Source organism: Maylandia zebra, linkage group LG15 (assembly GCF_041146795.1).
Source record: "Maylandia zebra isolate NMK-2024a linkage group LG15, Mzebra_GT3a, whole genome shotgun sequence".
NCBI classification, from domain to species: domain Eukaryota; kingdom Metazoa; phylum Chordata; class Actinopteri; order Cichliformes; family Cichlidae; genus Maylandia; species Maylandia zebra.
The window spans coordinates 27974556-27992367 of record NC_135181.1 but is presented as its reverse complement, the minus strand read 5'-3'; the positions used below and the strand labels follow the sequence as shown (position 1 = coordinate 27992367).

Genomic DNA, 17812 nt, shown 5'->3' with positions numbered 1-17812 from the left:
AAATGCGATTTTATGCCATTTTTAAGTGGTCTTAAACTTTTGATTTGGACTGTATTTTCATTAATTTGGACTGTAAAGACTTATAATTCTATGGCACTGATTAATCCACAGATGAACATGTATCTTGTTAGCGTGTTTGTGTGTGTTGGAAATTTTTTAGGTTGGTTTGTATAAAATTAGCTCTTTTAATTAGAAACTTTTTTTTTTAACTCTAAACAAGCTCTGAGAAAGACCTTACTCCACACTTTGCTAGCTAGCACACCCAGCTTCACATTTTCAAAACAGTAATGTTTATGTATCTTCTGTAAAGACACCAAAATCCAACCTGACTCTGATGCATCCATCGGTTTGAGAATGGGTGTGTGTTGGCGTCAGGTTCCAGAAGTCCATTATATTCTAGTTGATTTATCAATTGTGTGTTTCAGGAAGGTCAAAGAGCTGAGCAGTGGATCTGCATCTGGGAAGGCCTCCATGTTGACCAGTAAAGGTAGCTTACTGACACTCAGGCCTGATCGACTTCAAAGTCAGTCTCTATATGAGTGTCTTTACTGTTTTCATGTCTCTTACAGATGACTCTTTAAGGACAGCTCACTTCAGCATGGGAGCCCAGTCTGCCTCCTCCATGCCAGTCCTGATCCGTAGCAACACCACTAGTCTCCTGGACAGGGCCAGTACGCTGGACCAGAGAGACCACAGGACCAGTAATCTAGAGCAGAGAGACCACAGGCCTAATACACTTGACTACAGGACAGTTAACATGGATCACAGGAACAATATAATGGATCACAGAACCAGTACATTGGACCAGAGAGACCACAGAACCAGTACCTTGGATCAGCGAGACCACAGGACCAGTACTCTAGAGCAGAGAGACCACAGGACCAGTACCTTGGATCAGCGCAGTAAAACAATGGATCGGGGGTGCGGCATGAAGGAAGGCCAGTCCAGGAAGCTATCCATGTAAGTTCTTTGTTCTAGCATAAACCTGGGTCCTGTTCCACAACATGGAATTAGAAAAAGTGAGTTCAGGTGCTTTGGGACCAAACAGTTTTGAGGATCATTGAGGATAACTTTCAGAGAGCTCTGTTATTTATTTCTTCCTCCATACAGTTAATGTAAGGACAGTTAATGTAAGGGCAAATTTCTACTGATGTTTAAATCTTTGCAAATATTAAACAATGGTTTAAACTTCGGTGACTGTCCAAAGTTTTCAGTAGTCAATCTATTAGAGGACAGAAACAGCCATCTGTGGACACCACAGAATTACCATGAGATAAGAACCACATCGTAAACTGTTTGAGCCACAGTTTATTTTTTATCTACACTTTATTATCTTTTCCCATTACACTCCTGTTTAAAGTTTAAACATAAATCCTTCACCATGATCCAGAATTCAGCTCCTTAGGAGGCCCCACCTTTTATTTTCTAACCACCATGATGGCGGTTTTCTTTGCCCATACAGATGAACGCAAAGCAATAAAGTTATTGATTATTGATTGACCTTTGATCAGCTGATCTCAGGGCTACTGAGTAAGAAGTCTGATCTGGTTTCATTTTCTCATATTTTGCAGAAACAGGAAGTCGAACTCTTTCAGCGTCCAATCGGGACGAGACTGAAGATGATGACATCATCATACCTCCACTAGGCCATTAGCCAGTCAGCATTCAGAAAAGAGTTTCCATTCAGCTTCAGGACATTACCCAGAATACATCAGGACCTCATCAGAGACAGGGGAGTCTGATTCTACCTGTATCTATTGAGAACTGTGTAGACTGATGATCTCATCCTGCCACCTGATTGATTCAGTAAAAGAGTCCACCCACAAATTGTTGCTGTGTTCTTATTGGTTAAAGCAGGGGTCTCAAACTCGTGGCCCGGGGGGGGGGGGGCTCCCTATGTTAATGTGAAGAAATATAATGCAGTTTGATCTGTGAAGTTACTTTTTTTGTTAGGGAGGATTTGTTTGTTGTTGAGTGCAATGTTAAAACAAGTTCTTTAAAAAGCCAAAAATGGACAGCAAGGCAATGTGACCAGAGTACAAACATGCTGAGGGATTGGCTGTGTTAGTTCAGTGAGAGTCAAAAACTAATGTGTACACTGCATTTTTATTCTGTTAAATATGAACAAAATGATAGCAGAAGTGCTGCCACATGTCTAGCCAGAAAGAGAGGACCAACATGTTTATTTGGTCATTCAATGAAAGGCTTCCGTTAGTTAAGAGAGAGAGAAAAAAATTGTCCTGTCAATATACAATATTTGAATTTTTTTTTAAAAACCAAACAAACAAACACTACATATTAGGAAATATTTGTGGGTGTTTTCTTGTTTGTTTGTTTTGTACTACTTGAACATTAAAGTGGCCCTCCAATGAGACGACAGTGCCAGGAGTGGCACACAGCTCATTTAAGTTTGACACCCCTGGGTAAAAGGTTTCAGCTGCTGTCCTGTGACTTTTTTCTCTGAGCTTCTCTCATAGTGTCATTTCAATAAAAGTTCATATGATCCAAAGATCAGAAAAAAGTGAATATCAATCCCACTCCACCTGCAGCATTAACACGTTTCCTTACTGGTTATCTAACAAAGTCATACATAATCAATCACCAGTCACGGTGAACAAACCAGGACTGAAAAACCCTACATGTAATGCAGTACTTTTACTTGATATTTGTACATCAGCGGAGGTTGAGAATACTTCTTCCACAGGTGAGCACCTATGAACACATCAGTACTGCGGAGGATTCACGTTAAATAGGTTTAATATAAATGCAACAGCACAGGATACACAACATGCTAATCAGCTGTAAACACAATGTGCAGCTGATGGAGAGGTCTACATCAGAGTTTCACATAGAAGTTTCAAAAGTGGAAAAGAATTAAAAAAAAAACAACAGTTAAAACAAACAAAAATAAAATATCAGAGCTAACTTACTGAAATTACTGATGAATATTATCTATATTCTCTGTGAAACTATGGCCTCAGTCACACTAGAGGAAAAAACAGGAGAGTAACCTTCATGTGACCAGGAGAAATCAGCCAATGACTGCACTGAATTCTTTTCACGTCTGGGGCTGATTGTAAGTAATCCGGCAACCTATCACTCAATCATCTAACTTATAAACACAGACAGATTGCCAACATGGATAAATTACTCAGCCTTAAAACTTTGGCTCTGTCCTGTCGCACTTTACTCAGTACTCACTTTGAGCGTTAACCCTAACATATCCCTGCTCCACAGTGATACTGGGACTTCTGAAAAAGTTGATTCTGTTCGTCTGGACGTTTTCAGTGAGAAACGTTTTGTCATCATCAGGTGACTTCTTCAGTCTCAAGTCACTGCAGGTTTCCAACCTTATAAACAGTACATGATAGGTTCAAGCTACAAACCTATTCGCTGGAACGTTGAAGACAATATAATTACACAGCAAGCAAGACACGAAGTAGGCAAAGTTCTTCATGTTTCTCGTGCACGGGAGAGAACCGGACAAACGCCGTTCCTTCGCTTGACCCCAGTTGCTCTTGTCCACTCCCCCGTAACACTGCTCTTTTATTGAGGTTACATGAATATACATAGGTTCATTAACATATTTAACATATGACGTCTACATACAAACAAAGAGTACGTTGCCTGTGTATTGTGTAAGTGTGTGTGTGTGTGGGGTCAGAGTGTGACCCCATAAATGACTTCCCTAAACCTGCTGGTCTGGAAGTCCAGCAGTTCATCTAAACAAAAGGCACTTAGCCTAAAACAGGTATAGATACGTTTATCCTACCATAAAACAATAAGACAAGGTACGACCTCTCCCATGCTCCCAGAGTGCTCTCTAATGCACACAAAGTTTGCAGACTATCAAGGATCAAACCTCTACCAATCTACAACTAATTATAAAACTCTAAGCATATATAAGTAGATATTTCTAAGCATAAATGACAATCAACAATACAAAACCTAACAGTACATTTGCACAATGACTAAAACCAGCCCACTGAATAATGGGCTGCGAGGTCAGTTCCTTGATCAATTATATGCAACTTGTCATGACCATTGGTCAACCACTATTGATCAATAGCCATGAGTACCATTCACAGAGAGAAATTCAGTGGGCTAGTTTCAGTTATTGTGCAAATGTACTGTTTATAAGGTTGGAAACCTGCAGTCAGCTGAGACTGAAGAAGTCACCTTATGATGACGAAACGTTTCTCCCACTGAAAACGTCCAGATGAACAGAATCAACTTTTTGGGGATTTCCTTAACTAGATGATTGAGCATGCATCAAGACAAATACTGGGATTTGACTTAAACTGAGCAAAACTGAACTTGATGGAGCATCAAGGAGAGGAAGAAGGAGAATCCCAACACACTGTGGATGCAAGGTCCTATTGCCTTTTAGAGCAGAGTGGCTTTAAAAGTCTTTATTCTTCACAGAGATCAGTACACAACAAAAACGTGTGCGCACACACAGAGCTACATTCATATTTCCTTCTTTTACTTCCCTCAATAGGCCATAATGCAAAATGTATCTCTGCCAACATGCAGCTATTAATGTGGCCATGTCAGTGTTTTAGAATGTTTGAACGTCACAATATGTTAAATGGGTTCAATTAATGCGTGCAAAGACTTACGCATTCTCCAAATACAAGACAAATGTTTACCACAAAAGAACTAAATCCAGCTGTGCCATGTATGTGTCAAACTGCAACAACAGAAAATGCGGCCAGTTTAAAGAAAGAAGTGATAAAAATTTATACTCAGTAGATTCTTAAGAAAACAGACCGCTTTGATGAAGGATTTTTCTTCTGCATTCCTGCCTCAACTGTGAACTTGGGAAGGAGTCTTGCTCCATTCACTGAGATCAAAGGCAATCTTTCAGAGTCTGAGGGAATAAAATGAAAATGACTCAACTCTGTATCACATCACCATGGACCACGGGTGTTGATTCTTTCATTCAGGAGTGTGTCTGTTCTTCTTTATGGGTCCATTAAAGCAGCTCTAGAACCATTTACCTAGTAATTCTTTAGAGATGCCCTCATAGCGACGCTTTCTTACTGTGGATACAGAACTCCAAAATATGAAAATCTTCTTACTAATTGATCAACCCTTTATCACATCTTAATCCACCAATGTTGGCCTGAAGACAGCAGCTGAGTAGGAGTGGTTCCTCTAATAACTACTTTCTGTCTTCAAAGTGACCATCTCAAAGCTTCACAGAGATCACAAGGTGACTGCATACGGTCACACCGTGATCTCCAACCATTGTTTTTCCTAGTGTGACTGTGCTCTTATTGATAATGATAAAGATGTTACAGTCAGATGTCAGAGAGAATGTTACAGACAAGCCGCTAATGGGACGCTAACAGAATTAATAATGTAAATCGCTGTTATATATCTAGCTAATATTTGTCACAGGACATCATTAGAAGATGGGACGGGGGGGGGTGACTGTTTGCCGCCGGGGAGGCTTGGGTTGGTGTTTGGGCCCATTTATTTGCAGGTGGGGTCGTTGACTCGGCCAATGAACATCAGGCCACTGGTGCTTTGATGGTAGATGATGAAGATGAAGGGTCTGTTGAATGTCAGTCGAGGAGGAGGTGAGGAGAACACTGCATTTCCGGCGCTGGTGTCACTGCTGCTCTCTTCAACGGAGATGACGGACGTATGATACACCTGAGTGGAGAAGAAACCACAGCAGAATCTCGATTATTTAAACCAGGGTTAGGCACCTCCAGGCCTCGAGTGCCGGTGTCCTGGAGGTTTTAGATGTGTCCTTGATCCAACACAGCTGATTTAAAGGGCTAAATGACTCCTCAGCATTTCTCGAAGTTCTCCAGAGGCCTGGTAATGAACTAATCATTTGATTCAGGTGTGTTAACCCAGGGTGCGATTCAAAACCTGCAGGACACCGGCACGCGAGGCCTGGAGTTCGACACCCCTGATTTAAACCTTTCCTGAATAAATCAACACAGATGTCATCATCAGGTGATCAAATCTCTGTGACCATGGACACTCTAAAATATGGACGTAATGTCTGGGTCTGAAAAGTGAAGCGAACACTGAAATGACTTAAACCTGTATTCTCTGTAATGGCAACTTGAAGGAGATAACTGAGGGCAAAAAGGTTTCTAGTCCTTTATGAAATTTGGTGGTGAAAAGGGCTTCCTGACCTCTGACCACAGTTCAGGGCTCAGTCCTATGTTTCAGAAAGGATGATGACCCAGGGGACGCTTGTGATCACATAAAAAGTGATTGACCGGCAACTTTTTACCCCTTTTGGCTGGATGTTAGATGCTCCAGGCTCTTGTTTTTTGTTTTTTTGTTTTTTTATTTATACAGCGCCAAATCTCAGCAACGGTTGCCTCAAGGTGCTTTATATTGTAATGTAGACCCTACAATAATACATACAGAGAAAAATCCAACAGTCATATGATGCCACTTTGGCAACAGTGGGAAGGAAAAACTGGTAAAAACCATAGGCCCACCCCAGTGCATGCTGGTCCTATACCAGTCCTTTTACTTACAGAAAATGGTCCTAGAGTTCTTCCTACCTGACTTAACAAGATAAACAATAACAACAAAAAAAGAAAAAGAAGTATTAACCTACAAATTAAACTAGCAAACAACCCGAAAATATGAGTAAACCAACAACAAGCTTTAACAAATTTCAAAAATAATAAAAATAAAGAATAAATAGCTCCAACACCTGGAATTACAGGTTTAACCATAAAGAGAATTTATTCTGAACTCTGCCCTTTGATGTCATCACAACCCCCCTCCAGGTGGTTGTGATGACATCACAACCCCCTCCAGGTGGAGATGCCTCATATCCAAACAGCTCTTAATGTGGCAGACACTCACCTGTTTAAGTTTGGACCCTTCAGCTCCACCCATGTTGCTGAGGTCAGCGTCATCCTGAAACACCTGGGTGATGTCAAGAGTCTGCAGTGCATCCTTAAGTGAGTATGAACGGTCCAATGAAAAGCGAGGAAACTGTACCTCCAATTTCCTATTTACAAAAGAAGAACATTTATTTCCTGGTTTTAATTAAGAAGCCAGTGGGAGGAAGAACAGTATAGGAGGGAGGGAGGAAGGAAGGAAGGAAAGGAAAGGAAAGGAAAGGAAAGGAAAGGAAAGGAAAGGAAAGGAAAGGAAAGGAAAGGAAGAGGGCCTCACGTCTTCTTCAGCTGGCGGATCCAGGCCTGGATCTTATCAGCCGTAACTTCCTCCTCCACGGCGGTGACGTCCACACCTTCATCGGGAAGCACGGCCAACATGGCTGCACCGTCTGTCATCGGCAGCTTCAGCACGCCAGCCTTCACCGCAGCATCGTACGCCAGCAAGTACTTATCGGCCCTAAACATCATCGGAACCATGACGACATGATAGCTATCCACATAGAACCGCTCGTCCTGAGTGGACGACGCATTAAAGGGCGGAGTGAAGCTTGCTGAAACACACAGAAACTTTATTTGAACATATTATTGAGACAAGCTGCAGTTCTTCTGACGTCCAGCAGAGGAGTCATGCACAGGACTGTTAGTGACCTACGGTATTAACGTCCTGACACTTTAATTGGTGTGGAGATTTTAAGCATGTTGATGCGGACTCCATGCTATCGGCATACCGGCAGAGCGTGGATCAAGAACACAGGACAATCAAAAGAGCTGTCACACCTTAGTTCAAAGACTGAGGAGGTGGAGTTGTGGAGCCTCGCAGGACTGCTTCAACACTCTAAGTCCTGCCCTCTGGCAGATGATACATACCTCTGTAGGCTGTAACGGCGGCGAGCAGCAGCTGGGTCTGATGGTCCACTTCGGAAATGAAATCCTGGACCTGGTCTACAGTCTGCTCCAGCGCCCACTGGTTGATGGTGTTGATGGCTTCATAAGCATTTGTGTAGTCCACACCCTGAACTGTGCCTCCGAGCTTGGTCTGAACCAGGTTCAGGTAGGACGAGGCCACTTGGACACTCTGAGAGGGGAAGATGGCCGCACCCTGCTGCAGAGAGACTGTCGGAATGGCGTTCCTCAGAGTCTGAAACACATCTGAGCACAGGAGCACCACTTAGAACCTGAACCACAACCAGAATCTGGTGACCCTTGACCTTAAACCCACCTGGGAGTGTCTGAGCGTCCAGCCTGGTCAGCGTAAGTCCCGCCTGCAACTGCTCGCGGGTCTGTCCGTTGGTGGCACTCAGCAGCACTGTCAGAGCAGCAGACAAAGTGAACGGACACAGTAGGACGTTCTCGTCAGTGCGGGCGGCGAGTACTCGGTACAGACGGGCGCCAAAGTCCGCGTTCCTGCTGATCAGGTCCTGCAGAGCACTGGTCTCTGAGGAGGCGGGGCTTAGCAGGAGTACGAGGACAATGCTGACCAATGAGATGGGGCCCGGGTGAGTCATGGCGTCCTGCGTGTTAGATAAACAAAGCCTGAACCTGAAGTATTTAGTCAGCCACCGATTGTGCAAGTTCCCCCACTTAAAATGATGACAGAGGTCAGTAATTTGCACCAGAGGTACACTTCAACTGTGAGAGACAGAATGTGAAAAAAAAATCCATGAATCCACATGGTAGGATTTGTAAAGAATTTATTCGTAAATTAGGGTGGAAAATAAGTATTTGGTCACCTCAAACAAGGAAAATCTCTGGCTCTCACAGACCTGTAACGTCTTCTGTAAGACGCTTTTCTGTCCCCCACTCGTTTACCTGTGTGAATGGTACCTGTTTGAACTCATCATCTGTATAAAAGACACCTGTCCACAGCCTCAAACAGTCAGACTCCAAACTCCGCCATGGCCAAGACCAAAGAGCTTTCGAAGGACACCAGGAAAAGTATTGTAGACCTGCACCACACTGGGAAGAGTGAATCTACAATAGGCAAGCAGCTTGGTGTGAAAAAATCAACTGTGGGAGCAATCATCAGAAAATGGAAGACATACAACACCACTGATAATCTCCCTCGATCTGGGGCTCCACGCAAGATCTCATCCCGTGGGGTCAAAATGATCATGAGAACGGTGAGCAAAGATCCCAGAACCACACGGGGGGACCTGGTGAATGACCTGCAGAGAGCTGGGACCAAAGTAACAAAGGTCACCATCAGTAACACACTACAACGGCAGGGAATCAAATCCCGCAGTGCCAGACGTGTTCCGCTGCTGAAGCCAGTGCATGTCCAGGCCCGTCTGAAGTTTGCCAGAGAGCACATGGATGATACAGCAGAGGATTGGGAGAATGTCATGTGGTCAGATGAAACCAAAGTAGAACTTTTTGGTATAAACTCAACTCGTCGTGTTTGGAGGAAGAAGAATACTGAGTTGCATCCCAAGAACACCATACCTACTGTGAAGCATGGGGGTGGAAACATCATGCTATGGGGCTGTTTTTCTGCCAAGGGGACAGGACGACTGATCCGTGTTAAGGACAGAATGAATGGGGCCATGTATCGTGAGATTTTGAGCCAAAACCTCCTTCCATCAGTGAGAACTTTGAAGATGAAACGAGGCTGGGTCTTCCAACATGACAATGATCCAAAACACACCGCCCGGGCAACAAAGGAGTGGCTCCGTAAGAAGCATTTGAAAGTCCTGGAGTGGCCTAGCCAGTCTCCAGACCTCAACCCCATAGAAAATCTGTGGCGGGAGTTGAAAGTCCGTGTTGCTCGGCGACAGCCCCAAAACATCACTGCTCTCGAGAAGATCTGCATGGAGGAATGGGCCAAAATACCAGCTACTGTGTGTGCAAACCTGGTAAAGACCTATAGTAAACGTTTGACCTCTGTTATTGCCAACAAAGGTTATGTTACAAAGTATTGAGTTGTATTTTTGTTATTGACCAAATACTTATTTTCCACCCTGATTTACGAATAAATTCTTTACAAATCCTACCATGTGGATTCATGGATTTTTTTTCACATTCTGTCTCTCACAGTTGAAGTGTACCTCTGGTGCAAATTACTGACCTCTGTCATCATTTTAGGTGGGGGAACTTGCACAATCGGTGGCTGACTAAATACTTTTTTTGCCCCACTCTATACCTGGGGTCCGTTCTTCGTACCTCGCTTACTACAGCCAAGATCAAATGACACATCCAAGATCAAATCATCGCGCCTACTTTGACCTCGCTATCCCGGTTCTCCGAACACACCTGTTGTTGACGATTAGTATAGCTGGATGAAGTAATGTGAGATCACTGGGTGGCTTAACAGGGGCTACGCATCGATAGTAGAAACATTGATTGGCAACCCTTTGATTGGTCAGCGAAAATGTCGAAGGAGCGCGCTCAGTATTTTTCGGCAGCAGAGCAAGAACTCTTGATTGAGGGATTTCAGGAGTTTCAGAGTTTAATTAAAATGCAAGGGAACACTGCAAAGGCTGCAAAAGCAAGGCTGGCAGAAAGTTGCTGACAAATTAAACTCGTAAGTAATTTAATAATAATAATAATAATGGATTGGATTTATATAGCGCTTTTCAAGGCACCCAAAGCGCTTTACAATGCCACTATTCATTCCCCCTCACATTCACACACTGGTGGAGGCAGCTACGGTTGTAGCCACAGCTGCCCTGGGGCAGACTGACAGAAGCCAGGCTGCCATATCGCGCCATCGGCCCCTCTGGCCAACACCAGTAGGCGGTAGGGTACATTTATTATATTATATTACATTATATCATATTATATTATATTACATTATATCCTCTATCACATTAGAGCCACAACAGGACCCACTAGAACATGGGAACAAGTAAAAGTGAAATATAAGAATATTCTACAGCATGGTAATATTTATCACTTATATTGCTTTTAGTCTCTTGAAAAGAGACCCTGAAATAATCTGTTTGTTTGTTTATAACAGCAACCAGGAAAAGGGCAGAGCAAAAAAAGACAGGTGGTGGTCCTGCACCCCCTCGTCAACCAGTTGGTTAAGTAAATAATACCCTCACGGGAAAATCGATATCTCTCTATGAGCACACTGTCGCGCTGAGCTAAAGGATCCTGTCTATCCCGCAATATACGCTGAATTCTGAAAACTCTCCTTATCAATCTTGCACCTTCCGCAATGGGTGGCTGCGACAGACTTCCCAAATCCACCTTCGCTTTTATAGCCGTGGTCTCTCATCTTGCTTACATGAAGTAACTTACAATTACAACTCTAAAATATGAATTACATCTGAAATAATCAAATACATGAAATAGAATGATTAATAGTACATTTCCCTTTTTTAAGGAAATGACCTGTATGTATCTGTATGAAATCAATAAAAGAATCAAGTGCTGCATTATCTTTAGTTACATTGATAATATTTATTTATGGACAAACAGTGGTAAAATATCGCTGTTGCTTTCGTATAAATGAAGCGGACATACCTGAGTGGCCGCGATCTAATCCAGTTTACATAAAGTAAGCCTGCTCCCAAGCAGGTTTACGCTTACGGATCTGTTGCTATGACAGCAAGTCCCGGATGAGCTTCGGAGAACCGAACGATCCAAGGTCACGCGAAATCGTCAACAATCAAATCCAGCTAACTTACTTAGCGAGGTACGAAGAACGGACCCCTGGGCCCTATTTCAGAAAGCAGGTTTAGAAAACTCAGAGTTAAAAACGATACTCAGGGTTGAGTAACCCTGAACTGTCCAACTCGGAATATTCGGTTTCAGAAAGGCTGATAACAATTAGTTCAATCAACGCAGAGTTGCTTTAACCCCAAATTAAGCGAGCGCACGAGGATACATAAAGCCCTGATCAGTGGAGCACAGATTAAGTGAGTCACCATGGAGACGGAGGGAAAGAAGGCGCAGTCAATGTATCTTACAGCGCTTGAGGCCGAAATTCTGATGGCAGCATATGCCGATAACATGCAAATTTTGCGGAAAAAAAGTAACACAGCCTCAGCTGCAAAAGAAAGGGAGCATGCATGGCAAAATATAGCCGACAGAGTCAATGCGTGAGTGTTAATTTAAACATTGATCTAGGGATTTACACCCATTTAACACGTTATTTTATTACATTTTATTTTATTTTTTATTTTATACATTTTATTTTGTGATGTGATGTGAGCACAGGTGCAACCCAACAGGCCCCAAACGTTCCTGGCAGCAAGTAAAAATGAAATATAAAAATATAGTCCAAACAGGTAAGGTGTAATTGTATTATGAGCCATAGTGCTTTGTCTGTTTGTCCTATGTAAATCAATTGCAGTTAGAGGCTAATTTTCTTTCTGTAAGCACTTATTGAAATTATCTGAGCACATTACAAGTACATATTTGCTTACTCTGTATGCTCAAATGTGACCCATTATAGCCACTAGAAAAAAAGCGGGGGCCCGAAAAACAGGTGGGGGTCCTCCACCACCACCACTCACAGAGGCTGAGCAGTTGGCTTCCACATTTGTGATAATGTTGGCAGCATCACATATGATCTTCACAGTGCAGAGAACACAAATTAGCATCCATTACTATAATGACATAATTTGTTAGTTTGAAATGCTACAGGGAACCATGTACCTGTACATTAATGCTGTGGAAAGACTTCCTGTTCACATTGCTCCTGATTGGAATGTGAGTGCCATCTATACAGCCAATCACGCCTGGGAACCGTGAGAATAAATGTAAAATTTAAGTAGTAGTTCAAGTATCACCACATCATGAATTAAGTTTTGTTCATCCTGATACCTGCAATTTTGTGGAATCCTTCTTTGATAAATCTTGTGGGTCTATGACCGGGGAACACCACAAACGAGTACAGGAGACGTTTCAGTGCAACTGTAACATTCCTGACTGCCCGACAGACGGTAGCCTTGGAAACGTGCTCAGCGTCACCAATATTATACAGAAAGCTCCCGTTTGCAAAAAAACGAAGTGCAATACAAATAATATGTACAGAACTGAGAGAATGTCCGCGATGTGTCACATGAGCAATATTAGGCCTGAGGATGTTATTCAAATAAATTATAGATTGTGCTGAAAAACGGTAACGTTCACACAGGAAATCATCAGGAAATGATAAAATGTCCAAACGCGCTCTAATCACTCTCTCCCGGCGGAGAGCTCTGCGGAGAATTTGGGCTTCAACATCTACTGGCTCTTCAAGGAAGGGGCAGGCCATGTCTGACACTTCCTGCAGTCAGGTTTCTGACAAAGAGGCGGAGAACGTCAGGGTTAGTTGAAGTAAACCTGCTAGGGGGCAGGTCAGCTTCACGGAGTGTGTCGTCATAGTAACTCACTCAGAATTAATCTAAACTCGCTTTGTGAAACCGAAAACCCAGAGTTTTCGTTAACTCAGGGTATACTTACTCAGAGTTTGCACTAAACCGGCTTCCTGAAATAGGGCCCGGGGCCTTACCTGTGAGGTAAACACGACATCACAATAATCACATGAACAGGTGATCGACCACGTCATCGGTCCATAGGGCCACGCCCTTAACATCTCTTGACGTCATTTGTTTTTGTTTCCATTTCCTGATCAGACTTTTAATGTGAATTAATTCTCGATCACTGATCGATCGCTGATTAGCTGACAACAGGAAGAAAATCAATCACAAATCTTACTGATGATCGAGTCTACCGCTGTAAACAACAGCAAACAACCGACAGGAAACAAACACGCTGGGTCTGACCTGCAGCTGATGTTCAATCTCTGATTTTCGATCTGAAGCTTCACGCGATGTGCATCACCGACCAGCTCCCATTCCGACCCTCACCGGAAACTACAGCTCAGAGTACGACACGCCCATTTCAAAATAAAAGCCGAAACTTTATATTACGTCAAACCAAACTATTTTTTAAACTCAATAAGATCAGCTGATCGGTCATAAAGGATCTCACCCCGCTTTGTGGTGTTCATCACGTTCTAGAAACGCAAGTTTTTCTCTTCCGGAAAGCGTCAGTTATCATGGTAACAGACTGTGCCCCTTACCTGGAGAAGATGACAGAGTGGAATTTTTCACTCAGTGAATCACAAAACACCATCATACGACAGGGTATGAGAACAATATATGGAATGTGGAGATAACACGTTGCTGTCCCCTCCTCGTGTCAGTGAAACAAAGCGATCAGTCCCTCAGTGATACATCATCCATCCTCGTTCATGCACGAGGGTGTAACCATCGATAACCTCGCATATCTCCATTACCAGACATTTCGTTTTGCACAAATCCTATCTTCTACATTTGTGTTTTCCTTCTGATCAGACGAAGCTTGCTTCATCGTCCTCATTCTGATTTCCGCCCTGTGTTTATGATTCCAAAGACAAATTGTTTCCTTTATTACTACAACGGAAAGTACGTCCTCGCTAACACAGCGGCACTTTGTCCTGAAACAACAGCTGTAATCTGCACATTACCACTGCTATTTCTTAAAATGACCAATAATGGCTTTTTATTTTTCTAAATGTGGCTGTACCATCCACACCGGTGATTGTCTGCCAAAAACTGCCTTCTTGTTAGTGTATAATATGTGAAACATATATCAAATGTATCCCTCATGAATGATATCACGTCATCTTGAGCAACAAACAACATTCCTGTAACAAGGTAGAAGCCGTAATCAGTTTTTGGCAGTGAGATTTATGTATCCTTTATGTTTGCAGTTTAAAAAAAAATATTGACTTTAAAAATATCTTTTAAGAGTAATCTGACCAAGAGGACAGCTGAAATTGCAACAAATGCAAAAATAGTTCTGTAAATATATTGTAAGTGGACAAAAGGGAGCTGATTGATTATAATGTAAGTGCAATAACACAGTCACAATGATACTTGAGAAACAGGTAATTTTTTAATTTTATATATAACCACTTTGTAATACCTGTTCACCAAAGACTTTTTAGCAACGTAACGATATTACACATAAAAAATAAAAAAACACACGCAAACATTGGAAATCAGTTTTTGGCAGGCAATCCACTTTTTGCCACAACACCGGGATACTCTCTTGCTTCTTTTATGTTGAAAGATTGGGTTGGTTTCCTGTTGTTATGGCAGTGAAACTGCAGGCGCAGTAAAAGGATGGCGACATTAGCCGAGCTAGAGGATAGGCTGCAACAAAGATCCGTGCGAGGCAATAGTCTGACGGTTTTGGTTTTCAAACTACAAAATGAATGAAATGTTTGGATCAATTAAGTAACAATCCCTTTGAGACCTTATACCAGGGGTCGGCAACCCTGTGCACGCCTGCCACAGCTGGCACGAAAAGGGTTAACTGATGGCACGACCCGCAGTGAATTACTCTGAGAAGGTGCATTAAAAATAAAGGGCACCGATGCACATCGCAAGTTAGCTCGCATAGACACATTAGTTGTGTTGCTTCTTAATGACGGCATCTTAGCTAATTACCCAATTACCAGATTCAACTTGTAATTGGCCAAAAATCACCTAGCCTAACGGTGAGAGGGACCTTGCTAGCTGACAGTTTTTTCAAGCGATGTTGAAATTTCCACATTCCGACACTTCAAATGCCTCAGAGCTGTCCACTCAGCGCAGCATCAGCACCACGGAAATACAATAGTGTACTAATGGTAAATGGTCTGTATTTGTATAGCGCTTTACTTGTTCCTAAGGACCCCAAAGCGCTTTACACTATACACACACACACATTCACACACTGGTGATGGCAAGCTACAGTGTAGCTACAGCCGCCCTGGGGCGCACTGACAGAGGCGACGCCAACATGCCAACAAATATAGATCTATAAAGTTGTTCTATATAGTGTGTAACTGTTGATATAGAGCGTTATTAAATTTATTGCTAATGCAATGGTTGATATGGCACATTGACTTCTGAGGAAATTTTAGATGGCACTCATCAGAAAGGTGGACGACCCCTGCCTTATACTATGATACAAATGTTTAAAAAAGCAAAGAAAAGTGCTTTAGTGCTTGTCTTTTAGCTAACACAGTGTAGGAGAAAAAATTACATTAATAAATAATATGAACAATAATCACAAATCTAAGAAAAGCAGCTGCATGAGGCTACAATAGAAACACGTGTTCACACATGATAGCAGTGACAGTGAGGTTGAATCAGTCTGACGGAGGACGAGCTCTACTGTGGGGGTGATGGGCTGTCCATGATTCGACTCAAACACTTCCAAATTCTGACCAATGATGCTTGCAGTCTTGTGGATTAGTTTGTTGATTCAGCTGCATCTCTGCACTGATGCTGCCCTTCAGCAGAGTAAACGGCTCTTGCTGCCACAGACTGGTAGAACATCTCCAACATCCTGCTGCACACATTAAAGGACCCAAGCTTCTTTAGAAAGTAGTTTCTCGTACACAGCATCACTGTTGGTCCTCAACAAAAAGCATATTTTTTTTACTTAGGACATTCATGTCAAGTAAAAAGATTACTTCTATAGCACATTTAAAAACCTCAGCTGAAAAAGTACATAAAAGTTACTAAATCAACATTGGATCAAGAAACATCCAAGATTAGCTGTTTCACAGGCCGCAGGAATGCAGCACCAAACCATCAAGACACGTAACAAGATTTAAAACTGGATCCTCAAAGCAGTAACATATTTAAAGGGATAAACGAGTCACAGCTGGAAGCTGATGTGAACGCCTGCTTAACGATCAGGCTGACAAAACTTTCAGGCTGCTGCAGACACCGCTTCTATTTCTGCTGTAATCTGATTACACTTCCTGTTAAATATGTTCAGTCACTAAATCATGTCAAATGACATTAGAGTATTTAAAAGTAGAATGGGAGGGAGAGCCTTCAGTTTTCAGGCCCCTCTTCTGTGGAACCAGCTTCCAGTTTGGATTCGGGAGACAGACACTATCTCTCTACTTTTAAGATTAGGCTTAAAACTTTCCTTTTTGCTAAAGCATATAGTTAGGGCTGGACCAGGTGACCCTGAATCCTCCCTTAGTTATGCTGCAATAGACGTAGGCTGCCGGGGGATTGCCATGAGGCATTGAGTTTTTCATTTTCAGTCACCTTTCTCACTCACTATGTATTAATAGACCTCTCTGCATTGAATCATATCTGTTATTAACCTCTGTCTCTCTTCCACAGCATGTCTTTTATCCTGTCTTCCTTCTCTCACCCCAACCGGTCACAGCAGATGGCCCCGCCCCTCCCTGAGCCTGGTTCTGCCGGAGGTTTCTTCCTGTTAAAAGGGAGTTTTTCCTTCCCACTGTCGCCAAAGTGCTTGCTCATAGGGGGTCATATGATTGTTGGGTTTTTCTCTGTATCTATGAAGCGCCTTGAGGCGACTTTTGTTGTGATCTGGCGTTATATAAATAAAATTGAATTGAATTGAAAAGGTTCAGTCTGAAAATAATCTGAATCCACTTTAGCGGGTCAACCAGAACCGAATCATAGGCTCCTGAACAGACCAGAGTCCACCTGCACAGCAAAATCAGGATCATGTATCAGTCTGGACCTCCCAGCTCATTCTGTCCAGATCAAAGAGATATGAGGCCACTAACACACCTGTCTGACCCCCAGTCAATGCATCAGTGTCCACAACCTTCAGAACAGTCAGGAAACAGTGTGATCACTCTTTAATAATCTGATGCTACTGATGCTGTTTAATAAAGTTTATTTTCTATTTGAAGTCCAGCTCTCAACTCCTCTGAGCCCCTCCCTCCACACGGCAGCGTTTTGTCCGTCACGTGCCAGGTGAGGCGCAAACACCACCTCCAACCTGCGGAGAGCACTGCTCTGGTCACCACGGACGACCGTTCCTTGGAGACGGCTCATCATCAGCCGAACCATCACCTGATTGGCCCACGCCAACCCAAGAGCAGGAGACACGGTGGACAGCGAAGGCCTGAGTAGGAGGAAATTTATGCTGAAGTGGTTCTGAGGTCAAAGGTCAAA

General features: G+C 42.8%; 3 protein-coding genes across 11 annotated transcripts in view; 1 reads left to right on the top strand and 2 right to left on the bottom strand.

The window, feature by feature from the left end:
• The window catches only part of ppp4r4 (protein phosphatase 4, regulatory subunit 4), a 30246-nt gene extending 28419 nt beyond the window's left edge, over window positions 1-1827 (top strand). For all 4 annotated transcript variants that reach the window (XM_014411772.3, XM_014411771.3, XM_014411770.3 and 1 more), the window contains exons 23-25: window positions 426-487; window positions 570-960; window positions 1572-1827. In XM_014411772.3, coding sequence (XP_014267258.1) covers window positions 426-487; window positions 570-960; window positions 1572-1617 — 499 coding nt within the window. In that variant the 3' untranslated portion in view covers window positions 1618-1827. The remainder of the gene's footprint in view (window positions 1-425; window positions 488-569; window positions 961-1571) is intronic.
• Window positions 1828-2739: 912 nt separating this feature from the next.
• On the bottom strand, window positions 2740-13758 carry LOC101482115 (protein Z-dependent protease inhibitor). Of its 2 annotated transcripts, none has more exons than XM_004573161.4 (6): window positions 13607-13758; window positions 8110-8401; window positions 7758-8039; window positions 7168-7441; window positions 6853-7000; window positions 2740-5664 (listed from the first exon to the last, which is right to left on the bottom strand). In XM_004573161.4, exons 2-6 carry the CDS (start codon window positions 8393-8395, stop codon window positions 5482-5484), a joined length of 1173 nt encoding a protein of 390 aa, XP_004573218.1. In that variant the 5' UTR covers window positions 8396-8401; window positions 13607-13758; the 3' UTR covers window positions 2740-5481. The 2 variants fall into 2 exon arrangements, with proteins under 2 accessions (XP_004573218.1, XP_004573219.1); XM_004573162.2 differs by having other exon boundaries at window positions 13539-13669.
• A 984-nt stretch (window positions 13759-14742) lies between these two features.
• Window positions 14743-17812, bottom strand: part of xrcc3 (X-ray repair complementing defective repair in Chinese hamster cells 3) — a 16080-nt gene continuing 13010 nt past the window's right edge. For all 5 annotated transcript variants that reach the window (XM_076874258.1, XM_076874257.1, XM_004573154.3 and 2 more), the window contains one exon: window positions 14743-17762. In XM_076874258.1, the coding sequence (XP_076730373.1) occupies window positions 17531-17762 (232 nt within the window). In that variant the 3' untranslated portion in view covers window positions 14743-17530. The remainder of the gene's footprint in view (window positions 17763-17812) is intronic.

What these genes read in the sequence shown, in the direction of transcription:
- LOC101482115 (XM_004573161.4), bottom strand. Translation starts at nt 8,395, where the DNA reads ATGACTCACCCGGGCCCCATCTCATTGGTCAGCATTGTCCTCGTACTC. An exon ending in CGCCGTTACAGCCTACAGAG is followed by an intron (nt 7,442 to 7,757) that starts GTATGTATCATC and finishes TGTGTGTTTCAG; the next exon opens with CAAGCTTCACTCCGCCCTTT. An exon ending in AAGGGTCCAAACTTAAACAG is followed by an intron (nt 5,665 to 6,852) that starts GTGAGTGTCTGC and finishes TTCTCCACTCAG; the next exon opens with GTGTATCATACGTCCGTCAT.